Source organism: Lolium rigidum, chromosome 2, assembly GCF_022539505.1.
Source record: "Lolium rigidum isolate FL_2022 chromosome 2, APGP_CSIRO_Lrig_0.1, whole genome shotgun sequence".
NCBI classification, from domain to species: Eukaryota; Viridiplantae; Streptophyta; class Magnoliopsida; order Poales; family Poaceae; genus Lolium; species Lolium rigidum.
Window position 1 is genome coordinate 124,831,465 of NC_061509.1, and position 25,692 is coordinate 124,857,156.

General features: G+C 42.7%; 2 protein-coding genes, 1 long non-coding RNA gene and 1 pseudogene across 8 annotated transcripts; 2 read left to right on the forward strand and 2 right to left on the reverse strand.

Moving 5' to 3' along the window:
* Window positions 1-605: 605 nt before the first annotated feature.
* Window positions 606-9,054, reverse strand: LOC124687181 (oligoribonuclease-like). 4 transcript variants are annotated; one of them, XM_047220995.1, is made up of 10 exons: window positions 8,905-9,054; window positions 8,243-8,414; window positions 5,745-5,855; window positions 5,110-5,186; window positions 4,506-4,587; window positions 4,366-4,421; window positions 2,698-2,784; window positions 1,481-1,571; window positions 916-991; window positions 606-756 (listed from the first exon to the last, which is right to left on the reverse strand). In XM_047220995.1, the coding sequence occupies exons 2-10, from the start codon at window positions 8,364-8,366 to the stop codon at window positions 711-713; spliced, it is 750 nt and encodes a 249-aa protein (XP_047076951.1). In that variant the 5' UTR covers window positions 8,367-8,414; window positions 8,905-9,054; the 3' UTR covers window positions 606-710. The 4 variants fall into 4 exon arrangements, with proteins under 4 accessions (XP_047076951.1, XP_047076949.1, XP_047076950.1 ...); XM_047220993.1 differs by lacking the exon at window positions 606-756 and having other exon boundaries at window positions 765-991; window positions 8,243-8,408; window positions 8,905-9,053; XM_047220994.1 differs by lacking the exon at window positions 606-756 and having other exon boundaries at window positions 765-991; window positions 8,243-8,429; window positions 8,905-9,053.
* Window positions 9,055-11,552: 2,498 nt separating this feature from the next.
* LOC124692320 lies at window positions 11,553-13,913 on the forward strand (annotated as a pseudogene).
* A 4,626-nt stretch (window positions 13,914-18,539) lies between these two features.
* On the reverse strand, window positions 18,540-19,346 carry LOC124690075. Its single transcript, XM_047223510.1, has 2 exons — window positions 18,965-19,346; window positions 18,540-18,884 (listed from the first exon to the last, which is right to left on the reverse strand). The coding sequence occupies exons 1-2, from the start codon at window positions 19,252-19,254 to the stop codon at window positions 18,644-18,646; spliced, it is 531 nt and encodes a 176-aa protein (XP_047079466.1). The 5' UTR covers window positions 19,255-19,346; the 3' UTR covers window positions 18,540-18,643.
* Window positions 19,347-22,432: 3,086 nt separating this feature from the next.
* Window positions 22,433-24,793, forward strand: LOC124687182. 3 transcript variants are annotated; one of them, XR_006998130.1, is made up of 4 exons: window positions 22,433-22,620; window positions 23,286-23,445; window positions 24,013-24,125; window positions 24,394-24,519. It is a non-coding gene; the product is annotated as an uncharacterized LOC124687182 (long non-coding RNA). The 3 variants fall into 3 exon arrangements; XR_006998131.1 differs by lacking the exons at window positions 24,013-24,125; window positions 24,394-24,519 and adding an exon at window positions 24,687-24,793; XR_006998129.1 differs by lacking the exon at window positions 24,394-24,519 and having other exon boundaries at window positions 24,013-24,364.
* Window positions 24,794-25,692: the final 899 nt, after the last annotated feature.

The following is a 25,692-nucleotide window of genomic DNA, read 5'->3' on the forward strand; positions in this document are numbered from 1 at the left end:
AGTATCATTGTACTCGTGGTGTATCTAATTGTACTCATGTTTCAACTGGTAAGTACTTCTATTTTAGTGTATTTGGTGCAATTTTTCCATTTACTCGGTAAATGTACTCGCTCATGTGCGCGACTGTATATGAACGCGGGGCCACGTGTCGTTCTGCGGTGAAAGTTGGTCTTTATCTAGTAGTAGCCCACAGGACCTGATGCATGTGACAGTAATGGTGGGCTGAAGGTGATACGACCGTTCGGCCACATGTCACGGAACTTTTTTTTTTGGGTTCATTTGAGATAGCTTACCAAGCCTCGGATTCCCTGTCCAAATTTGGGCCTGGAATTTTTGGTGGTTTGCTGCTGGCCCCAAAGCTTGTTGCAAGAATCAGCGCCTCTCCAAATTGACACAGCATGCCCAAAACCCGCGTTTTGGTGCTCAAACGGCTCCCTGAGGTCAGACCGAACACCAGTACCTAGTTAAATTAAACTGCAAGATATACAGTAGGCCGCAGCCTTTGGAGTTGCAGCAGTGTTGTGACATTTTTTTTTTAGATAAACAGTATACGACATTAGTTGCGAGTCTGAGAATCAGGGATCAATGTAATGATATGAGCTCACTGTGATGCACCCAAAAGTTGGGCCGAAATTTCCTTTCCAATCCTGGCTATTCGATACTCAACTTACAGGATGATATACGTTATGCTCCATCCATGATCCATGTAGCTACTTCGTAGATTTCTGTGGCTTGAAAATGTTGTCTTTGTAGTATTTCAGTTCTGTGATGCACCCAAAAGTTGGGCCGAAATTTCCTTTCCAATCCTGGCTATTCGATACTCAACTTACAGGATGATATACGTTATGCTCCATCCATGATCCATGTAGCTACTTCGTAGATTTCTGTGGCTTGAAAATGTTGTCTTTGTAGTATTTCAGTTCCGCGATGCTTTCTTTAATATCATCCATTGCCCTGTGACTTTTTCCTTTTCTAGGAGTTTGTTTCCTTTCTGTGAGAGTAAAATGAAAAGAAACAATGTCGGGGTATCAGACGTTTTTGTACAATTGGTCTACATGACAAAAGATCTCAACGTTAAAAAAGTTCCTAGGTAGTATTAAACTCAAGGTCAAGAAGATAAGATAAAAACAGAAGATAAATTAACAATGAGCCAGCAATGACCTTGCTCAAATGCGCTAGAAGTGCTCGAATCTTGGTAATACCTAGGATGCAACTTCTTATTCCTGTGTATAAACTCTAAATGGAAAACTATACTGGCACTTAAATATATCAAGAATATCAAGGTTTTCTTTAACTACTCAAATTGAATATATCAAGAGAAATTATTTTAGTCTTCTCCAACAGGATTATAAATCACTTGAGGCAAGAAGACAATAATCCCAAGACTGAGACAAGTGCAAATAACAAATAGATTACTGGAATAAATTGACAGCAACACGAGGATGATAAAAGATACCAGCGTTCTACAAATATAGTTTACCTTTAGGGTACCACCGGATACACAAAGCCATTATAGTGCTCACATCAACAATCACATGAGAGAAGATGGCTGCAAGCTGTGGCATATACTTCTGCCAAGAAAAACTAGCAAATGTTGTTATCATCCACCAAGAGATTAAGAATACATAGTATTTAAAATGGAAACAAGATGTCCTCAGAATGGAAAAAAGGACACAATGTATGTGCAACGAAGAATAAAGAAATTATATTGCACAATGATATTTGCAGAAAACATGGATATCCGCCTAGCAAATTATTATTGAGCATTGTCCAAAATATGGCAGTTTGATATCATACCATCTTATTTATAGTTCAGAACTAAATTTATTATTGAGCTAACAAGCTGATCTGAAATGAGGCAAAGAAAAATACAGGAAAATTAACTGATTTTAATTTTGGAATCAACCGTGGCAGTTATCCATGCAATTTGAACAAGCCTGTTAACGAGTTTTTCTTATTTTTCATCCCAGAGGGCAGGGAACACATTTGCCTTCGCCGCGTTTGGATAAACCGAATCCAAAGAGAAATGACCAAATGGCACGTAGTGTTCAATCCTGAGATGGCTGACTTGTTTCGCTCTACTCAAGCAAAGAAGCAAAAGATTGAATACCGAAAGTTAGGACAGGAATACTAGTAACTGGAAATACAAGTCAGTACCAACTAAGTTTCATTTTGCTGAAACTTTTAACCCTGCTGGAGGACAACTATTTTCTAACAGTCACCAATCTTGGGTCCATGAAGAACTGATGATGATTGCTCAAAGGAAAACATCTATCTCTCCTACAAAGAGAAAATAAAAGAGAACGAAAATGTGCACATAATTTTCTACCGTGCTCCATGAATATGAGAGATGACAAAAATATCCAGCTATTAATATCATGTGTTGTAGTACCAAGATACAGAAAAGGGTAAATACCACTGGGAGGATGGCTGGGTGGAGTTGTATATAGGAGATAAGGAGGGACTAAGGATAAGGGAGACAAACTTGGGAGAGAATAACAGAACTGGTTGTGATACCTTAAGCCCATTGTATAGGTAACATTCAACCTTGCAAAAGGAAACTATCAATCGGAATCATTACCTAATCTACAGATCATGGCTTGAAGAGAAGGATTATCTCATCTCCCTAATCCTAGCTGCAAGAACGTTGCTATCTGTGTGCCAGTATACCAATCCAAGAGGGCATTCTTTACTGACCTTCAGAAATAGTAAATCCACGTAAACAGAATTCCCAGCTATTAATGGAGTGCCCGAACCTACATGCCTCATAAGGAAGTCTAACACCTGCAAATGAGCCAATATGAACTTTCATTAGAATCTTTGGTTATTTTACTTTATTAGCAAGGCATTTTTTTTTTGTTTTACAGTAATCAATGAAAAAAACTGTGGCATATCATTCAAAGCTGTGTAAGGAAATGCTGTAGTCATGTTAGAGCCTTGGGACCGAAGGGCGTAGCCATGGCCCATAGCCTGGAGGTATCTGAGGGCCAATGAAGCTCTTCCAGGTACACGTCTTGCAGTGTTGAGGGGTAACAGAGGAGGAAGAGAAGAGCTTGGGGGGAAAGACTTAACTTTATTGATTGCTTGAATTTTCCCGTCCACACATCCTCTCTTATATTATGGAGAGTCCTACTTCTAATTCTCTCAAAAGGAAACATATACTACTCCCTCCGGTTCATATTAATTGACTCTAATATGGATGTATCTAGACATATTTTAGTTCTAGATACATCCATATTGGAGTCAATTAATATGAATCGGAGGGAGTACTACAATTTTGATTTCTTCCATAGGGAACCAATAATAGGACTCCTGGGCAAAGTGCCCTGCTTGGCCGTAACCTACCCTGCCACACATAATAATTAATGGTGGATCCCCCAATGTAATAATTAATCGGTGAAGCACAAGCGTTGTTCAGAGTTCAAAACTTAAAGAGACTGAGAAATGAGAACTACGAAAACATTCATGGATAAAACATCATGCTACAACACACACTTGCAAAACTTGGTGCAGCTTGAACAGTGATTAATAAGCTATTTAAATTAGACCAGTCTGTTTGTTATTTTTCATTTGCGCAGGACGTGTATGATCATATTTTTGCAACCATACATGTTTGTATTTCATGCTGTCTATCAAAAATATATTACATTTTCACAATATTTAAAAGTGGGAAAATGCATTTTGAATATAGGATGAATTACCACCTGTGTAAAGTTGTATGCTTGCAAAAAAATGTTCAGCTGAGTTTTTCACCCTTTTTGCCTGAACTTAGGGTAATTTTTGGCCAGAAAAGGGTTTGGAATCGCAGGATTTGTACATTAAATATATGCAAGTGACAGTGCTACAAGGTACAAGCATCACAATATGAGGGCGTGCACTGATTATTTTGTAAATAAACAATAGAGTGGCAATTGGCAATTCAGCATTTTACAGAAAAATATTTAATGATCAATTGTAACACGGCAAAATCAGTCACACTCCCCCGAATCAGATTCCCTTCCTTTCCTCTTGTTTGACTGATAATCAAAAACATATATGCTGTATATGGATAAATGAGGAAAACAACCTATAATGATCAGCTCAAATCATGTCAGAACTATTGGTTCTCATGATAATGCCTTAATGTAAGAAGGCAGGTGCGTAATGAGTCAAAAGAGCACATGAAAATGAATTTATGTAAACTGTAGAACTTAAGAAAAGCAAGGAAGAACTCAAAGAGTCCTAAAGTGGCTAAAAATTAAACTGCAGCAGATGGATAAATGAACCAGAATATGGAAGCAGTTTAGTTCTGCCATTTCATATCCATGTTTGCAGTCAGATTTTCAGAACAAATGTGATGGTAAGTATACAAATTAGACAACATACTTTCTTCTCTGCGTCACGCTCCGAAATCTCACTCTGCAGTACTCTCTCTGTCAATCCTAAATATTCAGGGGTCGTCAGATTTATATCCAGAGAAGAAAAACCCCATAAGAAATGTTCTTGGGAAAATGAAGACTAATTACCACTAGATGCATGATGGGTTTTGCACCATTCACCCATATTATCCAAGCAATCTTTGCTCTGACTTATAACCAAGTCGGGGCCCTGCAAAATAACAACAATCTTGAATGTCCCGATGAGATGATGACAGGAAAGTTATTCCACATTGAGATGGAAGCACTATGTGTGCTTATTGACACAATGAGGGAAAAACTATTGGTGTGCTGGCTCGGAAAGTCGGAAGGATGTTTTTTTCCATTGTAAAAACTCCTACAATATTCCACATGGATCATCAGCTCCCATTTTCAATATATACTTATTATATATGGGGCTGAGGAAAGGATGGGTTTGGATTTGTAACGGAAACATAAGGAGTACTGTCTAGATTGGCCACATGAAGATAACATACTCCGGTCCAAAATAATAGCCCAAAAATGGATGTATCTAGACATGTTTTAGTGTATAGATACATCCATTTTGAGGCAATTAATTTGAACCGGAGTAATATTAGATTTGTCGCCAAAAGTATTTTTCAAACTGCAGCAATTCATGGGTATTCTGGAATATTCCTTTAAGCATATCTGGTAATAAGAACAACGCGATATTGTATGTGATTTCAACAGCCACCTCTATTTGTTTTGTAAGTTTACCATCCGTTATAATGCAAGCTATCTCCAATATCCGATCTTTTGAAATATCCAAACCTACACAATCCAAGTATGTGTGTGCCGTTAGTCATCATTGTATGCACAAGCTAAAGGTAACAAAAAAGGACAACAATCCAAAACTATATTTGATATATCTATCAATTGAAAAACTTGTAGAGAAAGAGATATAAAAAGATGAAGAAATTCATAGCAGTAGCAACTATCATCAGATCAGAGATCAAAGTACTTAGCTAACATCATTAACTTCCAGAATAAGAAACACCCTTCTATGTTTCAGACCAACTCAAGAAGATGTTATGGGCATCCAAGACAAAAAATCAAATTGTAGTTTTGGTCAGTTGAATCCCAGATTATATTTCGGTTAACTAAAGCCGTGTGCAGCATATTAGAAATATGTTTGTTTCACCATTCTTAGGAAGTATTTTTACAAGTTCAACAAGATATTTCCCCTCACTGAACTATTTACTTGGTAAGTGAACATTTTACAAGTTCAATCATTCTGAGGAATAAAACTACACAAACTGTTAAGAATAAACAAGTATATGAAGGTGTGACGACGAAAATGAACATTAAAAAAGTTTCTATGTAATTTACCAGTCATTTCCAAGTCTATCCACACCAAAGGCATCCTGTAACCACCAGACGATGGCGCAGCATCTCCTCCATTGCTGTTTACTACAGCTGTGTCATTTTGCACACTTTTATCTGAATGGTAAATACAGAGTAGAAATCAGAAAAATTATAAAATACAATTATGCTCCCATCAAATATAATGGTCTCTCATGTATCCATGTGTATCCTAAAGATTAAACTTAAGAGAAAGGGGAAAACCATATTGACCAGATTAAAAATCTGATCAGTATGGTGGTAAATTCGCTTGAGCGAAAATGACATAGTATACACATGTTGTCATCCACAATGTCCACACTCCACATGATATCAACATAACCAATAAATGTAATACATAAGTCATGTCTGCCACATGAAAGAAAATGGAACAGCTGATAACCGATATGTAGAACTGCCGAGTACTGGTATTTCCAAGCATGTACTGAATATATGCAGGAACTTACCGATACAGAGTTATGCCAACAGCCCAACATAAGCTGCAGGGTCAACAAAAACATGATCTAGTGGTGCAATTATTGGGTCACCAGGCAGATGCTACTTCAAAGTCCAAACTAGCAACTTCTTTGCACAACTAAAATCTTCTGTACAAGATTAGCTGCTATGCTAGCCATTTTGAGCGAGAAAATTTCAATAGGTATGTGTGGTCTGATGTAGGTTTATGAAAACATATCTAAAAGCAATAACATTGTGAAGATAACAGTTAGGATAGAAAGCAGATCCAGTTTCTGCCAGTTCTATCAAAAAATTTAGCTGATTCTACAAAAAATCATTGAACGACTAGGGTATAAAAAGGGGCTCAACTATAACTGGTATAAACCATTTTCCTAATGAAGTTTGCAGACTAATTTATGTGATGCAGTGGAGATAATCTTATAGTGGCTAGTCATTTCAGATAAAAAATAAGGACAAGGACAAGAAGCGATGGTGTGGGTACCATAACTTGCATCTTAAAAGCCAAGTCCTGTTTACCGGATTGGGCGGGTTCTATAATCTAGGAATTTTTTAGGAGTTCTTCCTATGAAAAGTCATCCAACATGCTAAATAAATCTGGATTGTAGTTCTATACCTAAAGTACACCAGGATGTCTCTTGCAATAGCATCAGAAGGAGTGTCACCACGTACAGCTCTTCAGTCTTCATCAGCCACACCTAGTTACAGCTCTCTTCATCAGCCACATCTCTTCATGCTCGTCATTTAGATTTAAAATGCGCACCCCCTTCTTGAGGTCTTACTCCAATTGTACAGCACCTGGCCCATGACCAAGTCATTGACACCCTCCTTGGTGTACATGTTAATCCTCGCTCTCTCTCTCTCTCTCTCTCAAGAAATTATGATGTTTTTCAGTGTTGGGGCCGCTGTTGTTTATGGAAAACTACCAAAAGTAAACTTACAAAATCCTACAATAGTTCTAAGAAGATGGATCAACGTCAACAAAAAAAAATGACGCAGTCACATATTTCAATATAGTACTCGTATTAACTATAAAAGGTTTCTGATACTCTCATTTGTGGCAGGCAGCCGTATGTCAGCAAGAGAGAATTTTTGAAAAAAGATAGTATTAACTAGCGGCAAGATGGTCATTCATGAAACAAAAAAAGTGAATAGAGCAATTACGCGAGAGCATATAAGGGTTAACACATAAGTTGTTAGGTCAGGGTTGTCAGATTTGGCAAATCCCACATTGTCGCCTTTTGTAGGGCAGTTTTATCCCTAATTTTATGATGAAAACAGATTGCCATTCACATTTGCAAGGGTTACATATGTGCACTTAGATGATGAGATAGATATTATAACATCGAACCACTTGACAGGCTTCTTGAGAAATGAGCCACTGTTCAAAACATGATATAGACGACATAATAACTTAGTTTCTTCACGAGGCTCACCCTCACATAAGATAACATTAATCCAGTTTGTGCCAAGTTAGGCTGTCTACGTATTGAGTCTGCTGCCTAGCACCATGGTTTTTCAGTCGCTGTATAATCGCCGTATAGTCGCCGAGTTGTTTTCTCAAAATCACGGCGACTCGTGACTAAACAGCAACTTATGGCGACTATACAGCGACTTTCGTCGATTAATCACTGAGTCCCAGGGTTGGCGACTCAGTTTTGAGTCGTGACTCAAAAACCTTGCCTAGACGATACATGTCCTCTTTTTAAAATAGCCACTCTAGGAAATTGAACAGTCGAGTGGCCATAAACCAGAATGTCGGCAGAGCCCAGGAAGATATTATCACATCATAAGGCAGTTTTGTTCTTGGCAATAGTAGCTAATATTAATTTGTTTCATACGAGTTAAAATGGGCCAGTGAAGAGCGACCCAGGCAAACTACTCAAACTGATAATGCAGGGATAATCATGAGTTAGGCAATAAATTCTCCATGCCAAAAAAGGAAAGAAAATCCATCTGGTGTAGTAATCCACTACTCTGGAGCTATATTCTAGGAGAAAAGGAGTACCAACCAGGTTTGCTGGCAGCAGTTTCTCCTATGCTGGTAGAAGATGTTGGGTTAACTTCTCTATCATCTTCTCCATCATCTTCACCCTCTAGATTAAGAAGCGAGAACATATTCGCAAGCTTACTCATTTTCCAATTTCCTCTTGTCTAGTATAATCCAAGCACCTATTCCTGTATCTACCAAGCACCCAACTTCTCGATTAAAATGAGCACACATTAGTACATCAAAAAACAAAAACACAATTCTCTCAAAATAAAATACAAGGACATTAACATAGATTCATTGCAGTCCAACCAAGTGGAGCTACTGGGCATGCAACAAAACATTTAACAAGATTGACGGAGAAATCTGACCATGCGTGGCTTGAACATTGCAATAACCTCGATATGGCTATAGTTTTGAGAGGAAATCGATCTTGTGCCCTTCTAATAGACTACCTTTACTGAGTGTATCCTAATAAATTTCTGACGCCCAATTCAAACTTCGATAGAAGAGTTATCAATTTATCATGTTCTAAAATTGACATCGTGTTGCTGATTTCTAGTGCCATTCAACAGACAAATCACCTCTTTACTGGCAATCCATACATTACAGAAGGTCGACTCAACTTCATAGTGCTCAGAGGAAAGGGGAACAGGTGCTGAAGCTGAATGGAAAGGGGCCAACCTTTGAACTAGCTCCCAGATGATCGCACTAGGAAGCCGCCGTTCCCTCGACTGAGGTCGCCGCCTCGGGGTACCTCACCGCGCTGCACTGCCTCGAGGGTAGGCTCCGCTAGAGCTCGGCACGCCGCCGCCGTCTCGTTCCAGTGCTTCGACCGAGGGTTTGAGTCGAGGCGTGGTGTACTGGTCAGACGCTGGGTCGCTCTTGTTAGGTCGAACCAGCGCTTACTCCCTGTTATCAAAATATAAGTGAACGTTTAGCGAAAAGTCCTTTTGAATCATGGGTACCAGTGGTTTTATTGTACTCCGTATTAAAAAAATCAAAAATTATATTTATGTATTTCAAAAAATTATGTAATAAAATTCTAAAAATAGCTAGTGATGTATTCCACTAACGTATAAAATCTTAATTATAAATGTTTTATTTTCTAAGCTACACAAAAATGACAAAAGTCTGATTTTTTTTTGGAGATTTGAATCACTATATTCAGATCCACATATATGTTAATTTTGTGCAGACCAAAATACACATTATTTTCAGTTGAAAATTTACACGTTTGGGGTACAATACTAACTACATCATGATTTATTTTCAGATTTTTCTAAAAATTTTATTTTTAAATTACTTTTCTGAAAAGGGATCATTGGTGCTTATGTGCACCAAATCTGCGACATTTAGCCTCAAACTTTCTCCATAAAATAGTGTATTTTTTTATCTTTTCAATGCACTTTAAAGTAGCAAAAAATTGCTTCTCTCTCATCGTACAGAAATCGAATGCAACGATATTTAACACATGCTATCTTGATTTTCTACATGCATTTAGTTTGTTGGAGGTGAAAAAATTAAAGAGGAGAAAGATGTTCATTTGTATCTTTTCAATGTAATTTTCTCTTGATATTCTGTCTTGGAAACTCTGCACGTTTACTTATTCGTGAATCGGAGAAAGTATGTTGTTGTAGCATTTCCTCGAGCGGATTTACAAGCCACAGAGATACATGTCTCCATCTCCATTTTTTCAACAACATGTCAGCATCTTCTTTGTACATTTGACTAGGACTGCTAAAAATAAAATAATATGGCAATTTGACTTCTAAACATTGCACCAGCAGCTTTTATATACATGCTCTCCTCACACAAAATTTAGAAACCTTCATATATTTGAACCTTCGCTGCAAAGCCAAGAAACATTTCTGTATACTTGAAAAATGAATGCGAGAGGGCCAACTGCTCTGCCGAGCCCTCCTCCCGCACGACACCGAGCCGCCGACCCATAGTCGTCGCCGTCCCATCTTCGCCGCCACCTCCCGAGCTCGTGCCACCAGCCCGTGCCGCACCACTTGGCTTGATTCCAACCGGATTGACCGTCGCCGACCCTAAAATATGTCTGACTCCAGCTGGATTGGCAGCCAGCGGCCTTGGAATTTACCGATTCCATCCAAAATCAGAAAGAATGAAAAAAAAAAAGATCTCATATATAAATAGAGAAAAGAAAGAGAAACTGAAAAAGGAAGGGTGTGTTTGGTAGCCCGGGTCAACCGAGAATGACTATCTCTTCTCATACATGATGACCCTAGCCAAGTTGAGCTGAGGTGAGATGTTGTTTGGTAGCACATGTACCAGATGAGCTGAGCTGAGCTGAGATGTTGTTTGGTAGCACATGTATGACATGAGATGGTAAGAATATCACCGCAATTGATTTTAGCACTAATTCAATATTTTATCTATGCTAATACTATATCTAAATATAAAATACACACTTTATAAAATACACAGTAATTCCATATTATATAAAATTCACACTGATTTAATATTATGTATTTGTAGACAGCAGTTTTACAAACAGGGGCATTTTTTGCAAAAAGGTCCTTGAAAAAATTATGTCAAAAGCAATCAGATCCAAAATCAGGATCTGGAGGAGGCCCTGCCGGCGCGTCGTTGGGCCCGGCGGCGCGGCGTCGGCTCTGGAGGTGAGAGGCAGCTCTGCTGGGCGGCTCTGGCAGCGCGGCGTCGGCTTCTGGCGGCGCGAGGACGCTGTGCTCGGCGGCGCGAGGCGGCCTTGGCGGCGCGAGGCGACCTTGGCCGCGCGAGGAGGCGCGTCGGCGGCAAGCGGTCGAGAGGCGCGGCGGCGGCCAGCGGTCGAGAGGCGCGGCGGCGGCCAGCGGTCGAGAGGCGCCGTGGCGGTGGCAGCCAGCGCTCGTGAGGAGTGGCGGCGGCCAATGCTCGGGAGTTGGGAGACGCGGTTGAGATGTGCGAGAAGAAAATGAGGTCTTTTTTTCGGGGGATGGGAGTCTGGGCCTCTGGGGGGTGCGCGGGTCGCGATTTTGCGGGATGCACTCAGCCAGGCTGAGTTGTGAAGCTCGATTTGAGCTTCACAACCGGGCCTGGCTGAGGAGGCTTTTCTGTATGAGGTGGGATAGTTCAGATGGCTTGGCACGGGCTAACAAACACGTTTTTTTCTAAAAATCTCTGTTGAGATGAGAGTTTCTGGGTTGCCCCAGTCTACCAAACACACCCGAAGTGACAAGAGGATCGGCTCATCCCCGGACACTGACAGCGCGGGCGCGGCCGTGGCCGTGAACACTCTACTCTAATCCAGCAGTCAAAAAGCGGCGGCGGCAGCAGCAGCAGCGTAGCACCCAAGTTACCTCCGCTCCACCAATCCCCAAGTACTCACTTGCCGGCGATGTCGGCGGCGCCCCCGCCGCCCCCGGAATCCACCGGCGGCAGCGACAAGGTCCTCGCCGCCGCGCAGCATATCGTCAAGTCCCTGGCCACCTCCAAGAACGCCGCCGACGACATGATCCGCATCCTCTCCGGCTTCGACAACCGCCTCTCCTCCATCACCACCGACCTGTTCCCCTCCCCCGACCTCTCCTCCACCGAATCGTCAGAGATCTCCTCTGCCGCCGCCTTCGACGCCGCCGAGCAGCTCATCCAGCTCTGGGACGCAACACCTGAGGCCCTCGTCTTCGAGGCCCCCGAGGACGATGTCGCGCAGTACCTCGCCGCGGTCGATGTCGCCACAGAGCACCTCGCGCGTGGCGCCTCCGGCGCCGGCCGCGCTGGAGTCGCCGTCCAGCTCGCCATGGCGCGCCTCGAAGAGGAGCTCCGCCATCACATGGTCCGCCACGCCGTGCCCTTGGACCCCACTGGCCTCTGCTTCTCGCTCCGCCGCTTCTCGCTCGGATCCTTCGAGGACCTCGACACCTCCTCCGAGTTTGACGCCGCCACGCCGCACAGCCTCGACGCCACACCGGAGACCGCGCGCGGCGGCCCCTGGGGCTGGGGAACCCGTTTGACGACCACGTGTTCGATCCCGTCCGCCCCGAGGCCGTGGACGATCTGCGCGCCATCGCCGACCGGATGGCGTGTGCAGGGTACGGGCGTGAGCTTGCTGATGCCTACTGCAGCATCCGGCGCGACCTGCAAGACGAGTACCTCTCCGTGCTGGGCGTCGAGCGCCTCAGCATTGACGAGGTGCAGCGCGTGGAGTGGAAGCAGCTCAACGACAAGATGAAGAAGTGGGTGCAAGGGGTTAAGACGGTCGTGCGTGTGCTGCTTGCTGGCGAGCGCCGCCTCTGCGACCAGGTGCTCGCTGTGTCCGACGAACTCAAGGAGGAGTGCTTCCTTGAATCCACCAAAGGATGTATAATGCAGATTCTTAACTTTGGGGAGGCTGTGGCTGTGTGCCCCCGCTCGCCGGAGAAGCTCTCGCGGATTCTTGACATGTATGAGGCACTTGCTGAGGTAATCCCTGAAATGAAGGATCTGTGTCTCGGAAGTTCTGGTGATGGTGTAATCAGTGATGTTCAAGCAATTCTTGATAGGCTTGGGGATGCTGTAAGGGGTACCCTTTTCGAGTTTGGGAAGGTTTTGCAGAAGGAGTCATCACGGAGGGCAATGATTGCTGGGGAGATCCACCCAATGACCCGCTATGTCATGAACTATTTGAGGTTGTTGGTCGTTTATTGCGGGACACTTGATCTCCTCTTGGATGATGGTGGCGACAATCACCCTTCTGTGGAAAGACCTGAAGATCAGGATCATGATCCAGAACACTTAGAGAGCATGACCCCTCTTGGAAGGCGCCTTTTGAAGCTCATGTGTTACCTGGAGGCCAATTTGGAGGACAAATCTAAACTTTATGAAGATGCTGCCCTGGAGTGCATATTTTCCATGAACAATTTGCTCTACATTGTTCAGAAGGTGAAGGATTCCGAGCTTGGGAAGATTTTAGGCGATCACTGGGTAAGAAGGCGCAGTGGGAAGATTCGGCAGTATTCAAAGAGCTACCTACGGATTTCATGGGCCAAGACTTTGTCTTATCTGAGGGATGATGTACATGGGAGTGGAAGTGGGAGCGGCAGTGGCAGTGGCAGTGGGCATTCAAGTTCTAGGATGTCCATTAAGGAGAAGTTCAAGAATTTCAACTTGGCCTTTGAGGAAATTTACAGGAACCAGACAATCTGGAAAGTTCCAGATCCCCAACTCCGAGAAGAGCTTAAGATATCTATATCCGAAAATGTGATTCCAGCATATCGTGCTTTTTTAGGAAGATATGGTAGTCAGGTGGATGGTGGAAGAAGCTCGGGAAAATATATAAAATATACCCCAGAGGACTTGGAGGATCAACTTTCTGATTTATTTGAAGGTTCACCAGGGTCTGCCAATCACTCTAGGCGAAGAACATAGCTCATAGTTGACAGGTTCAGTTTCAGGTATGTCTTGCTGAAGTGATCTTCTATTGTTGAATTGCCATATACTCATGACATCTGTTAAATGGGTATTTGTTCCTTTAGCAGTTGGTACAATACTATAATCCAAACAAGGATCTTTTGTGTGTCTACTGTTGGTATGCACTAAGAAATTGTGTATATGGATTGATTCTAAGTGTCTAGTCTCCTTACTGACTATTTCATGTAGCTGCAATACAATTTGGTACTAAGTAAGTCATTGGTAATCCCTTGAACATGTTTGCAACTGGATCAAACAAGCAGTTTCTTATTAACCTAGCCGTGCAGGCATAACAAATTTACAATTGATGGCTGAATATGATATTTAGCAGAATGAGAACAAACTTCATGGTCAAGTTAGTTTGTTAAAAAAAATGGCTTCTTACTGATTAAATCTTATCTTTACATGGTAAGATGAAGAAACTAACAGAGTTATGAAAATCATAGTTGACATTATCCATTGATGACAAACATAAATAGATTTATGATCATAAACAGACTACAACCTTTTTTCCAGAATTGATGGTACATTCAGAAAACTACTTGACATTTGATGAATATGAAAAAGCTGTATATTTTCTTATACTGTGTTTTAAAAATTTATCATATGTTGTATGTTTGCTTAGATGCTTCAATGAGCATACGTCCTAGTAATAAATTAAATAAAAGTACTTCATTATGAGCTATTGCTATCTTTGTACCTGGAGACTTTTCTTGAGTCTGCAGTATGATTTCAAATCTGTGACCTGATTAAAGCAAAGTAACTCAGTTTGGTGATACCACCCATAGGAAGAAAACATAGGCATTATCTGGATGTCCTCCATTAGTGACCGATGTGTTGATTGATCGAATGGTTGTGCCCTTTGTAAGAAGAGTTGCGTCATTTGGATGTAACGTGTTGGTTCCTCGGCACATTTGATTAGCACGTGAAGTTGCTGGAACTATTATCCAACTAGTATTTTGTAAGGGTTGATTTAGCTCAGCTCTGCCTGTGGTTGTCAGTATTTCTTTCTAGATGCCCCCAATTGCACATTTGTTATGTTACTATCGCCAATTCCATCCATGGTTGTCAATTCAATTTAGCAACTATCTTTTATTTGAGGGGATTTTACAGCAACTATCTCACACTTGTTATGATTGTCTCCATGTTGTTCGATATCAAGACCATCTCTTGATAGCTCCCCCGGCTGCACTTTGAAGTTTGAACATTAGAAACATGGAACCGTGTTTCAAATGTTTCTAATATACCTAATGCCTTATCAGGGTTTGTGAAGCTGCTAATTTAAAGTTCTTTTGGAGATAAAATCCTGTGAAACTCAAAGATGATACTTATTTAAAGTGAAAGTATGTTAATCTGTAGTGTTTGTTGAAGCTGGGAATTTCCTGAGTCCTGCAAACCGGTGTAGAGGAAGGAACATTTGGAAGAAATTATGGTGAATAATCGTGTGTGGCCTCTCAGACTTGGTGATCCCACACTTTTTATTTACAGTGCTAAGAGTATATCGGCCTGACTTGCCAAAGGGCCCGACTCATTTTTTTTCTAAGAGTACTCCACCTATGCCTTTTAGGAATAGCTGGTCCCAAGCCAAGGTAAAGGAGGAGGGTTGTGATAGGCTTGGCGGGCCAACATAACAACCAGCCATTCCTAGGATATGAAACCCAAGAGAAATTCATTGGGTGTAACTCTCTCAGAGACGGGCCATATCGGAACCTGGGTGTGGTGTTAAATGAGCAAAGGCTGGGGCCATACCGCCTTAGTGGTGCGTACATCTTCGCCGGATGTAGTGATAAGTGAGCAAGGGTCTTTGCATCTGAAAGGCAAGGAAGCTAGCCGAGGCAAATAGGTTGCGGATGGGTAGTTGGAATGTAGGATCCTTGACTAGGAAGCTACGGGAGTTTGTGGATGCTGCGATCAGGAGCCTTGTAAATATTCTTTGTGTCCAGGTCTCAGGAGACTAGATGGGCCGAGTCAAAAGGCGAGGGAAGTTGAGGATGCCGGTTTCAAGCTTTGATATTCAAGGTTAGCCGGTACTAGAAATGGCGTAGGCCTCCTCATAGACAGGGGGATAGGATCATCCTATTCAAGCTAGTTGTTGCAAATCTTGTCCTGAACGTTATTAGTGTTTATGCCCCACAAGTTGGGCTCGACATGAGCGCTAAGAGGCAGTTTTGGGAGGACTTGGGAGGACGTCGTTAGAAGTGTACCGACTAACAAGAAGCTCTTTATTGGGGGAGATCTCAATGGCCATGTGGGTACAACTAACATAGGTGATGCCCTTATTTTTCTCATCTTTGCCTCTGGTGCAAAGGCCTCATTATAGTCTATCAAGTGCATTAACCTTTTGCAGCCAATGTTGCCTTGTATTTTCCACATCTTCTGAAGCTACATTCACTATAAATACCCGTTTGCATCCAACTGCCTTCTTTTCTGACTGAATAAAAAGTTCCCATATCTTGTCTTTCTGAAGTTACTGAGTTGGAGTTTTGGTGGTGGATGAGATTAGCTCGATAGTTGCATGTATGTGTCTTACAAATCGTCGGACCCTTTGTTTAGAGTGCCTAAGGGGGGCTAAGTCTTAATTAAACCTGGACTCAAACCATATCAAGAACTCTCCAGCTAAACATTAACTCAAATTATGAGACCATAAGTGGATAAATCGAAAGATTTTCTTCAGAATATAGATCCTAGATAAGTGAGTATTTGGAGATGTTTTACCCCAGTTATTTTTCTATTGACAAAGAAGGGCGGGCCTGGCGAATTGATGGAGTATCTCCACTTGTGTCATGGAGGTCCTGGGTTCGAATCAGCCTCCTTGCACAATAAAAAAGCAAGGGAAAGGCTGCCTAGAAATACCCTTCCCCAGACCCTACAATGTGTGGGAGCTTTCAGCACTTGGTACGCCCTTTTTCTGTTGAAAAAAATAAGCAACTAGGACCTGGTAGGATGGTACTGAAACAAGTAATTAGATTGGATAACTGGATGGGGTTGATTAATGATTTGCAGAATTATATCACAGAACACTTCAGCAAATGCAACAAAAACGAAATGAGATGACTGCCATATAATCTGTGTTACCGACATTGATAAATTGCTCAAACATCAACCTGCTTCATAAGCAACATAATGTGATGATTCTAATTCATTTCCATTGGAGTGATGGTTGTCGTTTAGGTTAGCTTTCTGAGACTAGCATGCTAAAGAATAGAAACATGCTGAGGATGCTTTCCAATCGAACAATGATTGGTTTCTGCTATTTATGTAATATCATCAAGACTTTAGTAAGTGTGCCTCAGTTATGCTACCACCACTTGTATTATTTCTAAAACCAGATTGATGGGAAAGGGTATATACTCTACTTGTGACCACCGGAGAGTCTTGTCGGTTTAATTGATGAAATTTGGGAGCAACCTATTTCAGTGCATGAAAACTAACTAAATTCCACAGCTTATGCAACCTATTCCAGAGTGATGAAATTTGGGAGCAACCTACTTCAGTGCATCAAGACTTCAGTAAGTGATGAAATTTGGGAGCAACCTTAGGCCTTCCAGAGCGTATGCAAATGCTGGTGCCCAAAACGTTTTTGAGGCATCTACCACGGATGCCCGCTACTGCCCAGGCGGTGCCTTAACAAAAATCCTGGGAACCAGAGTGACTAGGTGCTCCGATGCCCCAACTCATAACCATTAAAATGTTGGTGTCATTGACTATTAGTCCCTCGGGTCGTACTAAATCGACGTGAGCCATGCAAACCGAATGGCCTATGTACGTACGTTTTTCACGTCGATTAATGGTGACAAGAGGGAGTAGTTGTTAACTGCAATGGGCGCGCAGTGCTCCCCTTCATTCTCCTCGCATTGCTGCTCCTCAGCTTGCTCCGCTCGCCTAGTGCTAGTCATAGTCGAAGAGCTTTTGGCAAACTTCTTAGGCTTTGGGCATTGACCACGCTGTGGATCGGAAGGCCTAGGCTTGGTATTTTTCTTGCCTAGCAGTATCAGGATCCGTTTTTTTGAGCCATCTCTAGCTAGGATCCATCAAGGATGTTTTCATAGCTCTAACTGACACCCTGTTCTCAGTAGTCAGTATGCTTCGCCTTAAAGGGCTCTATTTTGTGTTCTCGTTTTGTTTAGAGCTCTGTCTAAACCAATAACAATGATGTTCTAGTATTGTCAAACATCTTCTGGTGGCTGGTGTTAAGCGAAGTTCTACATCTTATTCCTTTCAGGAAGCTGCTTAAAGTTTGTAAAAAAGAAATTGGATGGGAAGTTTGTAATTTTATGGGGAAACATGTCTCTAAATTTACGGCACCACTTGCTGTCATATGATGCACAGACATCCACACCAAAACTGTTAAGATCCGCTTAAGAACGAAGAAAACAGTTCCCCTTCCTTGTGTTCTAGTATACAACGCAGTTTGATGTTTTTCAGTCCCCAAGATTAACTCCAGTAGGGGCAAATTGTTAAGTGATTTGGTATACCTTTCTGCAATTATCTAAGTACTATTCATTCATGTATGCTGATTTCTCATGTCCCTACCTGAATTGATGTGATTGTGGCTCTCTTTTGCCAATGTAAATAACTAAATGTAGAGTAGGAGAAGAGTTAGTCACGTAACTTACTATTACTAAAGTGACTTGTCTTGAGTTTGAATATCTGACGTGTAAATCTTGTAAGAGTGCTCTAAATCTAGAATATATTGTTGATCTTATACACGATCGATCTGATCCGGGAAATTGGTTGCTGATCAGTGCCAAGACATTTTTATAACGATGACGCTGTAGATAGAAGAGCTCAACAGATGATGGGACCTGTTCAAATCGCGATCTACTCCTGTGCCTTTTTACTCTTTTTGAGAAAAAAAGAGTAAAAATTACAGTATGCGCCGGTTATTTTCTCGGAGTGCTTAGGAGTTGAATTAATCAACCTCTAACTTAAATCATACGGATTCGACCCTCCACAGTCTGCATTTGAGCTAGCGATCGATGTGGTGATCATTCAGCTGTTGATCAAGTTAGTTCCTTTCGAGCATCTCGCAGAACCTCTTGAAGGATTCGAGCTTCTGCAGCTTCATCTGGTCGTGGAACTTCCTGATGAACACGTCGGCGACGTGGTCGATCTCGTCCTCCAGCCTGAACTCCACGCCGCCTCGTTCCGCCGCGCTGCGGGCAAGATCGATCACCGACCCTGGCGGCACGTTCGCCAGCTGCAGCTGCTTCGCCACACCCTCTCCGCCCTCCTCTTTCTCCACCTCGCTGCTCACCATGACTAATGGTGAATCGCTGCCACCGCCATCCCGGCCCATGGTGAAGCTTGGAAGGCTGTTGAGCAATACGAAGCTCGGCAGGTTTTCAGCACGGCGGCTTTCCTACCAACTCCACTGCTCGCGGCCGCAACAAGGTGGTTGCCATTGCCGTGCTCGCTGTTGTCTTGGCTTCTGCCGCCCATGACCGCGTGAATCTTGCTGTTGATGGCGCTCATCAGGAGCTTCTTGTTCCGGAGGATGCTGAAGATGACGAGGCGCGTCCGCACGGGGCTTGTCTTGCTGCCCGTCGCGGTAGACCTCCCCTTCACAGCGGCCACGATGGCGGAGAAGAGCTGCTTCAAGAACTGGGACGCCTTCATCTTGACCGATGCTCAAAAACAAAGGGACGGCGAGAAATCAATCAAAGTGGCGTCTCAGTGGTGTTTTCTGTGATTATTAGCTAACTGTGCACATGCATGTGTGTTTTTGGCATGGAGTTTGGTTCCTAGGGATCCATGGGTATATATAGGGGTGGTGAGCTGAGACCTGAGACTGAGATAACTAAGGTGGTTCTAAATCTTCAAGGCTTCTTCCAGGAAGCTTCAGCATCACATGCATCGATGAAAAGTTACATGTTACGAATTATGATGGGCACCGAAGAAATAAGGAAATGAGAGGGCTTGGGGTGGGTCTGGGCAGGCAGCAGAAAGGTAACTAGTACTAACATCAAAGGCTGGTGATTAAAGCCAAAGTAGCAGCAAAAAAGAATGACGCACAGACAGAGAAAAGGCAACAGAAACACGAATGTTTTGTTCCGTGCACACGATTCCTAACCATATACCTCGTTCATGCGCAACAGTTGTCTTGGCGATACTACGAGTTTGCTTCTTCTGAGGTTATGCTGAAAACATTATCTTGATTGTGGACTTGCAACTTGCCAACCGTGCTACTTTTGGGGTTTGCCCCCTTCCCTTTGCTTGTCATTGTCGATCCAATACTGTTTCCAATGTATATTCAAAAACTGATGCTGAATCCTATCGTTTGGCATTCCTTTCTAAATAAAAATCGTTTGGCATTCTAATGGAAGTGCATCATTTTCATCAACCTATTCGTCAGATGTTTTCAATGCATACATAACCATCTTTGCGCTTGTGTTATGTATGGTTCTAACCTAACCTACCTCGTACTGGTTTTTTCTTTTCTTGTTTTACCATGGAGTCTTTTTAGTTCTTGCTAGTAATTTCGGTAAATCTTAGTCACCTAACATTGCAACCAGCCAGCTGTGCTAGATTGAAGACTTAGATGGTTTCGGTGCATAACATCTTTGCAAGTGTGATATGTATGATTCATCCTTTGCTGAACTTAAAATGACAGTTCTGAGAGTGCAATTTTAGCAAAACACTTAAGTGCTTTCATTCTACAGTATATGATTTTTCAAAAATGGATGGAGGGTACAACTTATGGCCCATATGGCCCCGGAGGTGGTGTGCCGGAGGAGTATAAAACTCGGGGAAGCGGCGAAGAACCGACATTGGAGCGACGATGTGTCGGAGAGACATCATCTAGGTGTAAGGCTGGTGACCCGTCGGGCTGCAAGAGATCCGTGAACGAGGTCATATCTGGAGTCCAACCAGACATGGTGGAGAAGATTTGAGAGAGTGAAGGAGATGAATGAGATGAAATGGGTGTGGAGTGAGTGAAACCATATGGGGGATATTTATAGGGGGTGGGGATGAAATTTTGGGGGTTTTTGGCTTTTTTTTCGAATTTTTTGAGCCAGCAGCGGCTACCCCAACGGCTAGCTAACGTGGACGAATCAGATCGCGCCACGTCAGCTAGCCGTTAGCCCCTCCCTCTCGCCCCCGCTCTCGCCCCGACCCGCCAGCGCACCGCCTCGCTCTCGCCCCCCTCTCGGCGCCGGGCGGCAGCCGGGCGGTAGCGGGCGCTACCGCCGGGCGGTGGATCCACCGCCCCGCGCTGCCGTCTTGCCTCACTATCGCCTCCCTATCGCCTCCCGGCGGGCGGTACCGCCCGCCCTAACGCCCGCGTTGGCACCAGCCTTATACGTACATAGAAGCTGGGATGAGAGTGGTTGGATGTCGATCCATAGAATTCCAGCAGCATAAGAAAAATAGACAATGATGTGCAACCTTGCCCTTCTCAGGTGGGTACAAGTACAATCTTTGTATCTTGAATTGCAGAACTCCAGCTCAACTGCGTTTAGACTTCAGATCTCCTGGAACCAGAACCTTTGATTTCCATATATACAAAAGGCTTTTTTTCTGCGGTTAAGAATGTAGAGTTGATATAATGATAACGCTACGCCATAGATCACAGCCATCTCTTGCTGAGGGAATCTCGATCTATGACCTAGTAATAGCTGCTTATGCTTTTCTTCGGAAGCCTTCGCCGCTAAGGTTCACCTCACCTTGCGCGCATCTAGCAATCCCTGCCTTTTGTCCTGCCTGCCCGGGGCTAGCTGCGTCGGCACATAGTACATTGCAGCTGTTCTCCAGGGACCAAACAAACTCCTTCCCAAAGATGAAATGTAGGCCAAATCTTTTATCTCCTCTCTTTTCCGGCTGCTTCTTTTCTTACGACCCAGCCGCGCACCCCATATGACGCCCACAAAAGGGTTTTGACCTTTTTTGTGCAAAAATCATGGTATTTTCTAAAGTTTTAATACAAAAATTAATAAAATTGAGTCCTACAATAATTAAAATAAAAGTCCATTAATTCCCACATTCTTAAACAAAATTAGAGCACTTAGGTTGCGACTCCTTTGAGCGCACATGGGTGCTCTGCCAAATCATTTTGCATCTAAAGGTGTATATGATGCCCCCCATAGGGGGTCTCACAGCGCTTTGGATTTTCGGCCGTCAGATCGAGCTAACGTGGCGCGATCTCCGCCGTCGATTTCGTCCAGGGCGCGAGGCCCTCCCGAACCCGCTTTTTATCCATGGGTCCTATAAAGCCCGCCTGGCCCGGTCGTGCGAGGAGACGAGCGCCCCAGCCACACCCACGCCCGCGCCCCTTCGTTCTCCCTCTTCCTCGCGAGAGGCGGCGGCTGCTGCGCCTCCTCCTCGATGCATCTCCGCCTCCCACCTCTCTCCTCCCGTTCTTCCCTCTCCCTCGTCTCTCTTTGATGGCGCTGGGCCGCCTAGGATGCGAGCGCCGTGTCGGCACGAATGGGGGCGCCGCCCTTGGCCGCGGCCGGGAGCTCGCCTTCGGCCGCCGCTCGCTCCGCAACCGCGTGTCGTCGGACGGCGGAGATGGCTGGGGCGGGCGGGAGAGCGCCGGCGGCAGGGAGGCGCACGGGGGCGGGCGGGCGCACGGGGACGGCGGCCGGGAGATGGAGGGCGGCGACCGGCGGCGGGGAGCAGCACCGGAGGGGCGGCGGCCGGAGGAGCGGCGGCCGGAGGTGGAGGGCGGCGGCCGGAGCTCCATCTCACCTGCTCCGCCTCGAGCTCCTGAGGGCAACATTTTCGTGCATAAGTCCTAATAGGTTTGCATAGATTCTAATGTATGATGGTCATTGATCTAATTTCACCCAGTTTGTAGGTTAGATGATGATAGCAGTGCTAACGGAGGCCTCAAGCATTGATTAATGACAACAATATTGTATACTGATTATAGGATGAGTTGCGTCATGTTGTGCTTCTGGTGTTTGCAGACAAACAGGATCTTCCTAATGCCATGAACGTTGTTGAAATCCTTGGCCTGCATTCCCTTCGCCAGTGACACTGGTATGTTTCTATTCTATAGCAAATAAAATTTTATTCTTTGTTGAATAAGATGATTGGTCTTCAGTAAATTACCTGCCTGAAGTCCATATTTATTTTTTGATCTAGAAAAGGACTGAACATGATACACTTGGATGTGATATTCCTATGTGGCTATGTTTGTATTGTTCAAAGCTTTGGCATTCGGCATCCAAATGATTTTTTTAGTTTGATGACTGGTCCACTTGAAGAGATATGGTGCAGATTGATGCAGTAATTTGTGTGATGTTTTGCGGGTTTGTAGCTTCGTCTGTAGCATGAGTATGATTCAGGTTGTAGAAAATGCTTTCTTCAGGAAAGTGGCAGGTCCATAGCCATTTATTGCTCTACATCGAACCCTATGGAAACCAAGATATATTGGCCCATATTTAGGTTTTGGTTTATCATATTTCAAAATTTTAATACATACCTATATAGTGGCTTAGAACTAGATGCAATAGATATTTGGTCAAAAGTTCAGTGTATATGTGAAAACTTTTACTTCTCTTCTGCTATTTGATATTGACTATGTTATGGTTGATCGATTGTGTAGGTTCAAGCTTTATGGTCGCATAATTTGTGTTGTACATAATTTTTAGGCTTCATTCTTTAGATTCTTGCTTCGCGCTTATGACTAACTTTTTTCTCAGGTCAGGAACCTACGACACTAATTAACATAACCAGAGTTGCAAAATTATCTTTGGTCACTGGCTGTTTGGATTCCTGGCTGTGAGAGCTTCCTCCAACCTGTTTGTTTTTCCAAGTCCTATTTATCTATGCCTACAGGATATTCGGCATAAATCCAAGCAGGTTGTTCTCATATCTCAGTGACACTTCTAACTTCTCATTTGCAAAAATATCTTGCTCTTTATCTGGATGGATGACCTTTTTAATATGTAATAATAGTGTTTAGTCTATGGTTTCTTCACGCTTGAAATTTTATTATGTACAATAGAGAAATAGCAGGCACATATGCTTTTATCAAAAAATGAAAAGGGGTGCCAACAATACTTTTTATGATTCTTGGACCTACCGAGGTACCGCATTTACCGGTTGCTAGGTTCTTCTACCATTCTTCTATCTGCAATCACAAAGGGACATGCATACTTCTTTTTGTAGCGCTAGCCTTGTGATTTACATATTTACTTGCACATCTTTGGAGTGAAGAGTGTCATTAACCCCTTCACCATATGCTTGTCCAGACATGTTATTTAATAATTAAGAGTTATTTATATGCATAAGCACCTGATAAGCATTGCTGCCTTATCAAGCAGCGTTGTTAAGATTGGCACCTTACATCAATAAAAATGGGTTTCTTGGCACATGGATTTGGCATTTAACTTTGTAAAACTTGTGATTGGTTGATTTACTTTCTAGGTCAAAGTGTAGGCTATTGAAGGAACAAATGCTCAAGATAGTCTTTTTTTTTGCAACTGAAAGCTCAAGATCTCAGAGCACTTGTATTGGACATGCAAGCAAGATTGCTTCTGGTATGCTAGGCAAGGGAATAAAGTCTACCCTGATAAATCCATCAACTCTGCTACCTATGATTGCTTGATGAAGAATTTATGTTGGGTAGATAGTGCCCCGCTCACATATGAAAAATAGATTTATTTATTTGCTCAGAGCTCGTTTGTACATGTACATTTGTTATATTTGGTTCTTTCCGAAGGAAAATAAGAAATGGCAACTTATCCATGCTATCTGGAATAAGTACTTTACTTATACGACTTCCATGTTTTTACAATTTTACTTCAGCATGAACCATGAAGTTATATATCAAGAAATTATGGCTCATCAGCAAAGTAATGTATCCGAATATTATCATTTTATCGTGCTTTGGATCATTGCTGCTTTCGGCTAATTGTATCATATAGTTGATGGTGGAGATTGTATGATGAAAGGATGCTATCAAGAAGTATTATGCATCGATTGTAAGTTTTGTCTTGTTTTCCTGCACTTTCCCTGCTTAGTTGAATTGAGTGAGTTCTGAATGCCAAATGATAATTAATTTGATGTTTATGCTTCCTTACTGGCTTCTATGACAATAGGTCAAGACCAAAAATGAGAGCACACAGCCTGCACGTTGATGCAACTGTCGAAATTGTTGAGCTGAGTTCAGGAAGTATGGTGCTATCAAGCCCGGCAAGTAGTACACCTTGTCGGGTTAGTTAATATTGTATGAATGCAGGGCTTGGTTTTCATAAATCATATGTTTGCTGACATTTTTGTGATGGTTGTGCAGCCTGATGGGTTTATTTGATTTCCATGCTATCCTATCTTCCTCTGAATACGTTGCATTTGCTTCATACGCTCACATCTTCCATTTGTAGTCCATTTTTCTGCTTCCAATCAATGCACATAGATACTACTTTGTTTGGCTTTTGTGCTACAGAACTACTGGTTCCCTGCACTGTATATCCTTAGTTCAGTTTCATCTCTATATGCCAGTGGCCTTCTCTGGCCTTCTCTGTCAGTAGTGAGGCAATAGGTTAAAGCTGCATAGTAGTGCCTGCTTCTTCTTTACATAAGTTGGTCACATTGTTTCCACATGTTTCAAGTAACACATGTTTAACCAAATTAAACCATCAAATGAGAGAATACCATGTATAGTTGTAGGGTAGTTTGTTTAGCTCAAAATAATTAAAGGTTTTTAAGATGCTACTACAAGAACTAGAATAGTGGGGCATATAGGGCTTTCTATCATGGTTAGGGAAATTTCATATATCCATAAATTTAAAAGCTTTTATTTAATTTATAATGAATAAAGTGAAAGAGGTGTCATTCATATGTACAGTTAAAGAAAGGTAAATACTGAAATCAGTAACTTTTTCTACGCCTAAATGAAGAGCATGCCAGTTTCTTCCTACCAAATCAGGTTGCTTATTTAAATTCATATACCTGTTTGTTCTATTTTAACATCTCCTAGATGCTATGCTCTTATTTTAGTTTGTGTTAGTCTGAAAGTTCACCCAACAGGATTTATTGATAGAACTCTTCAGAATATGTGGTGTATTGTTGATTGATAGTGCTATGTTTTTTTCATACTCACAACTA

Coding starts and splice junctions, on each gene's coding strand:
- LOC124690075 (XM_047223510.1), bottom strand. CDS start 19,254: ATGAAGGCGTCCCAGTTCTTGAAGCAGCTCTTCTCCGCCATCGTGGCC. Junction 18,885..18,964: donor CTGAAAACCTGCCGAGCTTC/GTATTGCTCAAC, acceptor CATGGTGAGCAG/CGAGGTGGAGAAAGAGGAGG.
- LOC124687181 (XM_047220995.1), bottom strand. CDS start 8,366: ATGAGTAAGCTTGCGAATATGTTCTCGCTTCTTAATCTAGAGGGTGAA. Junction 4,588..5,109: donor AACTTACAAAACAAATAGAG/GTGGCTGTTGAA, acceptor GTTATTTTGCAG/GGCCCCGACTTGGTTATAAG. Junction 4,422..4,505: donor AACCCATCATGCATCTAGTG/GTAATTAGTCTT, acceptor CTGAATATTTAG/GATTGACAGAGAGAGTACTG.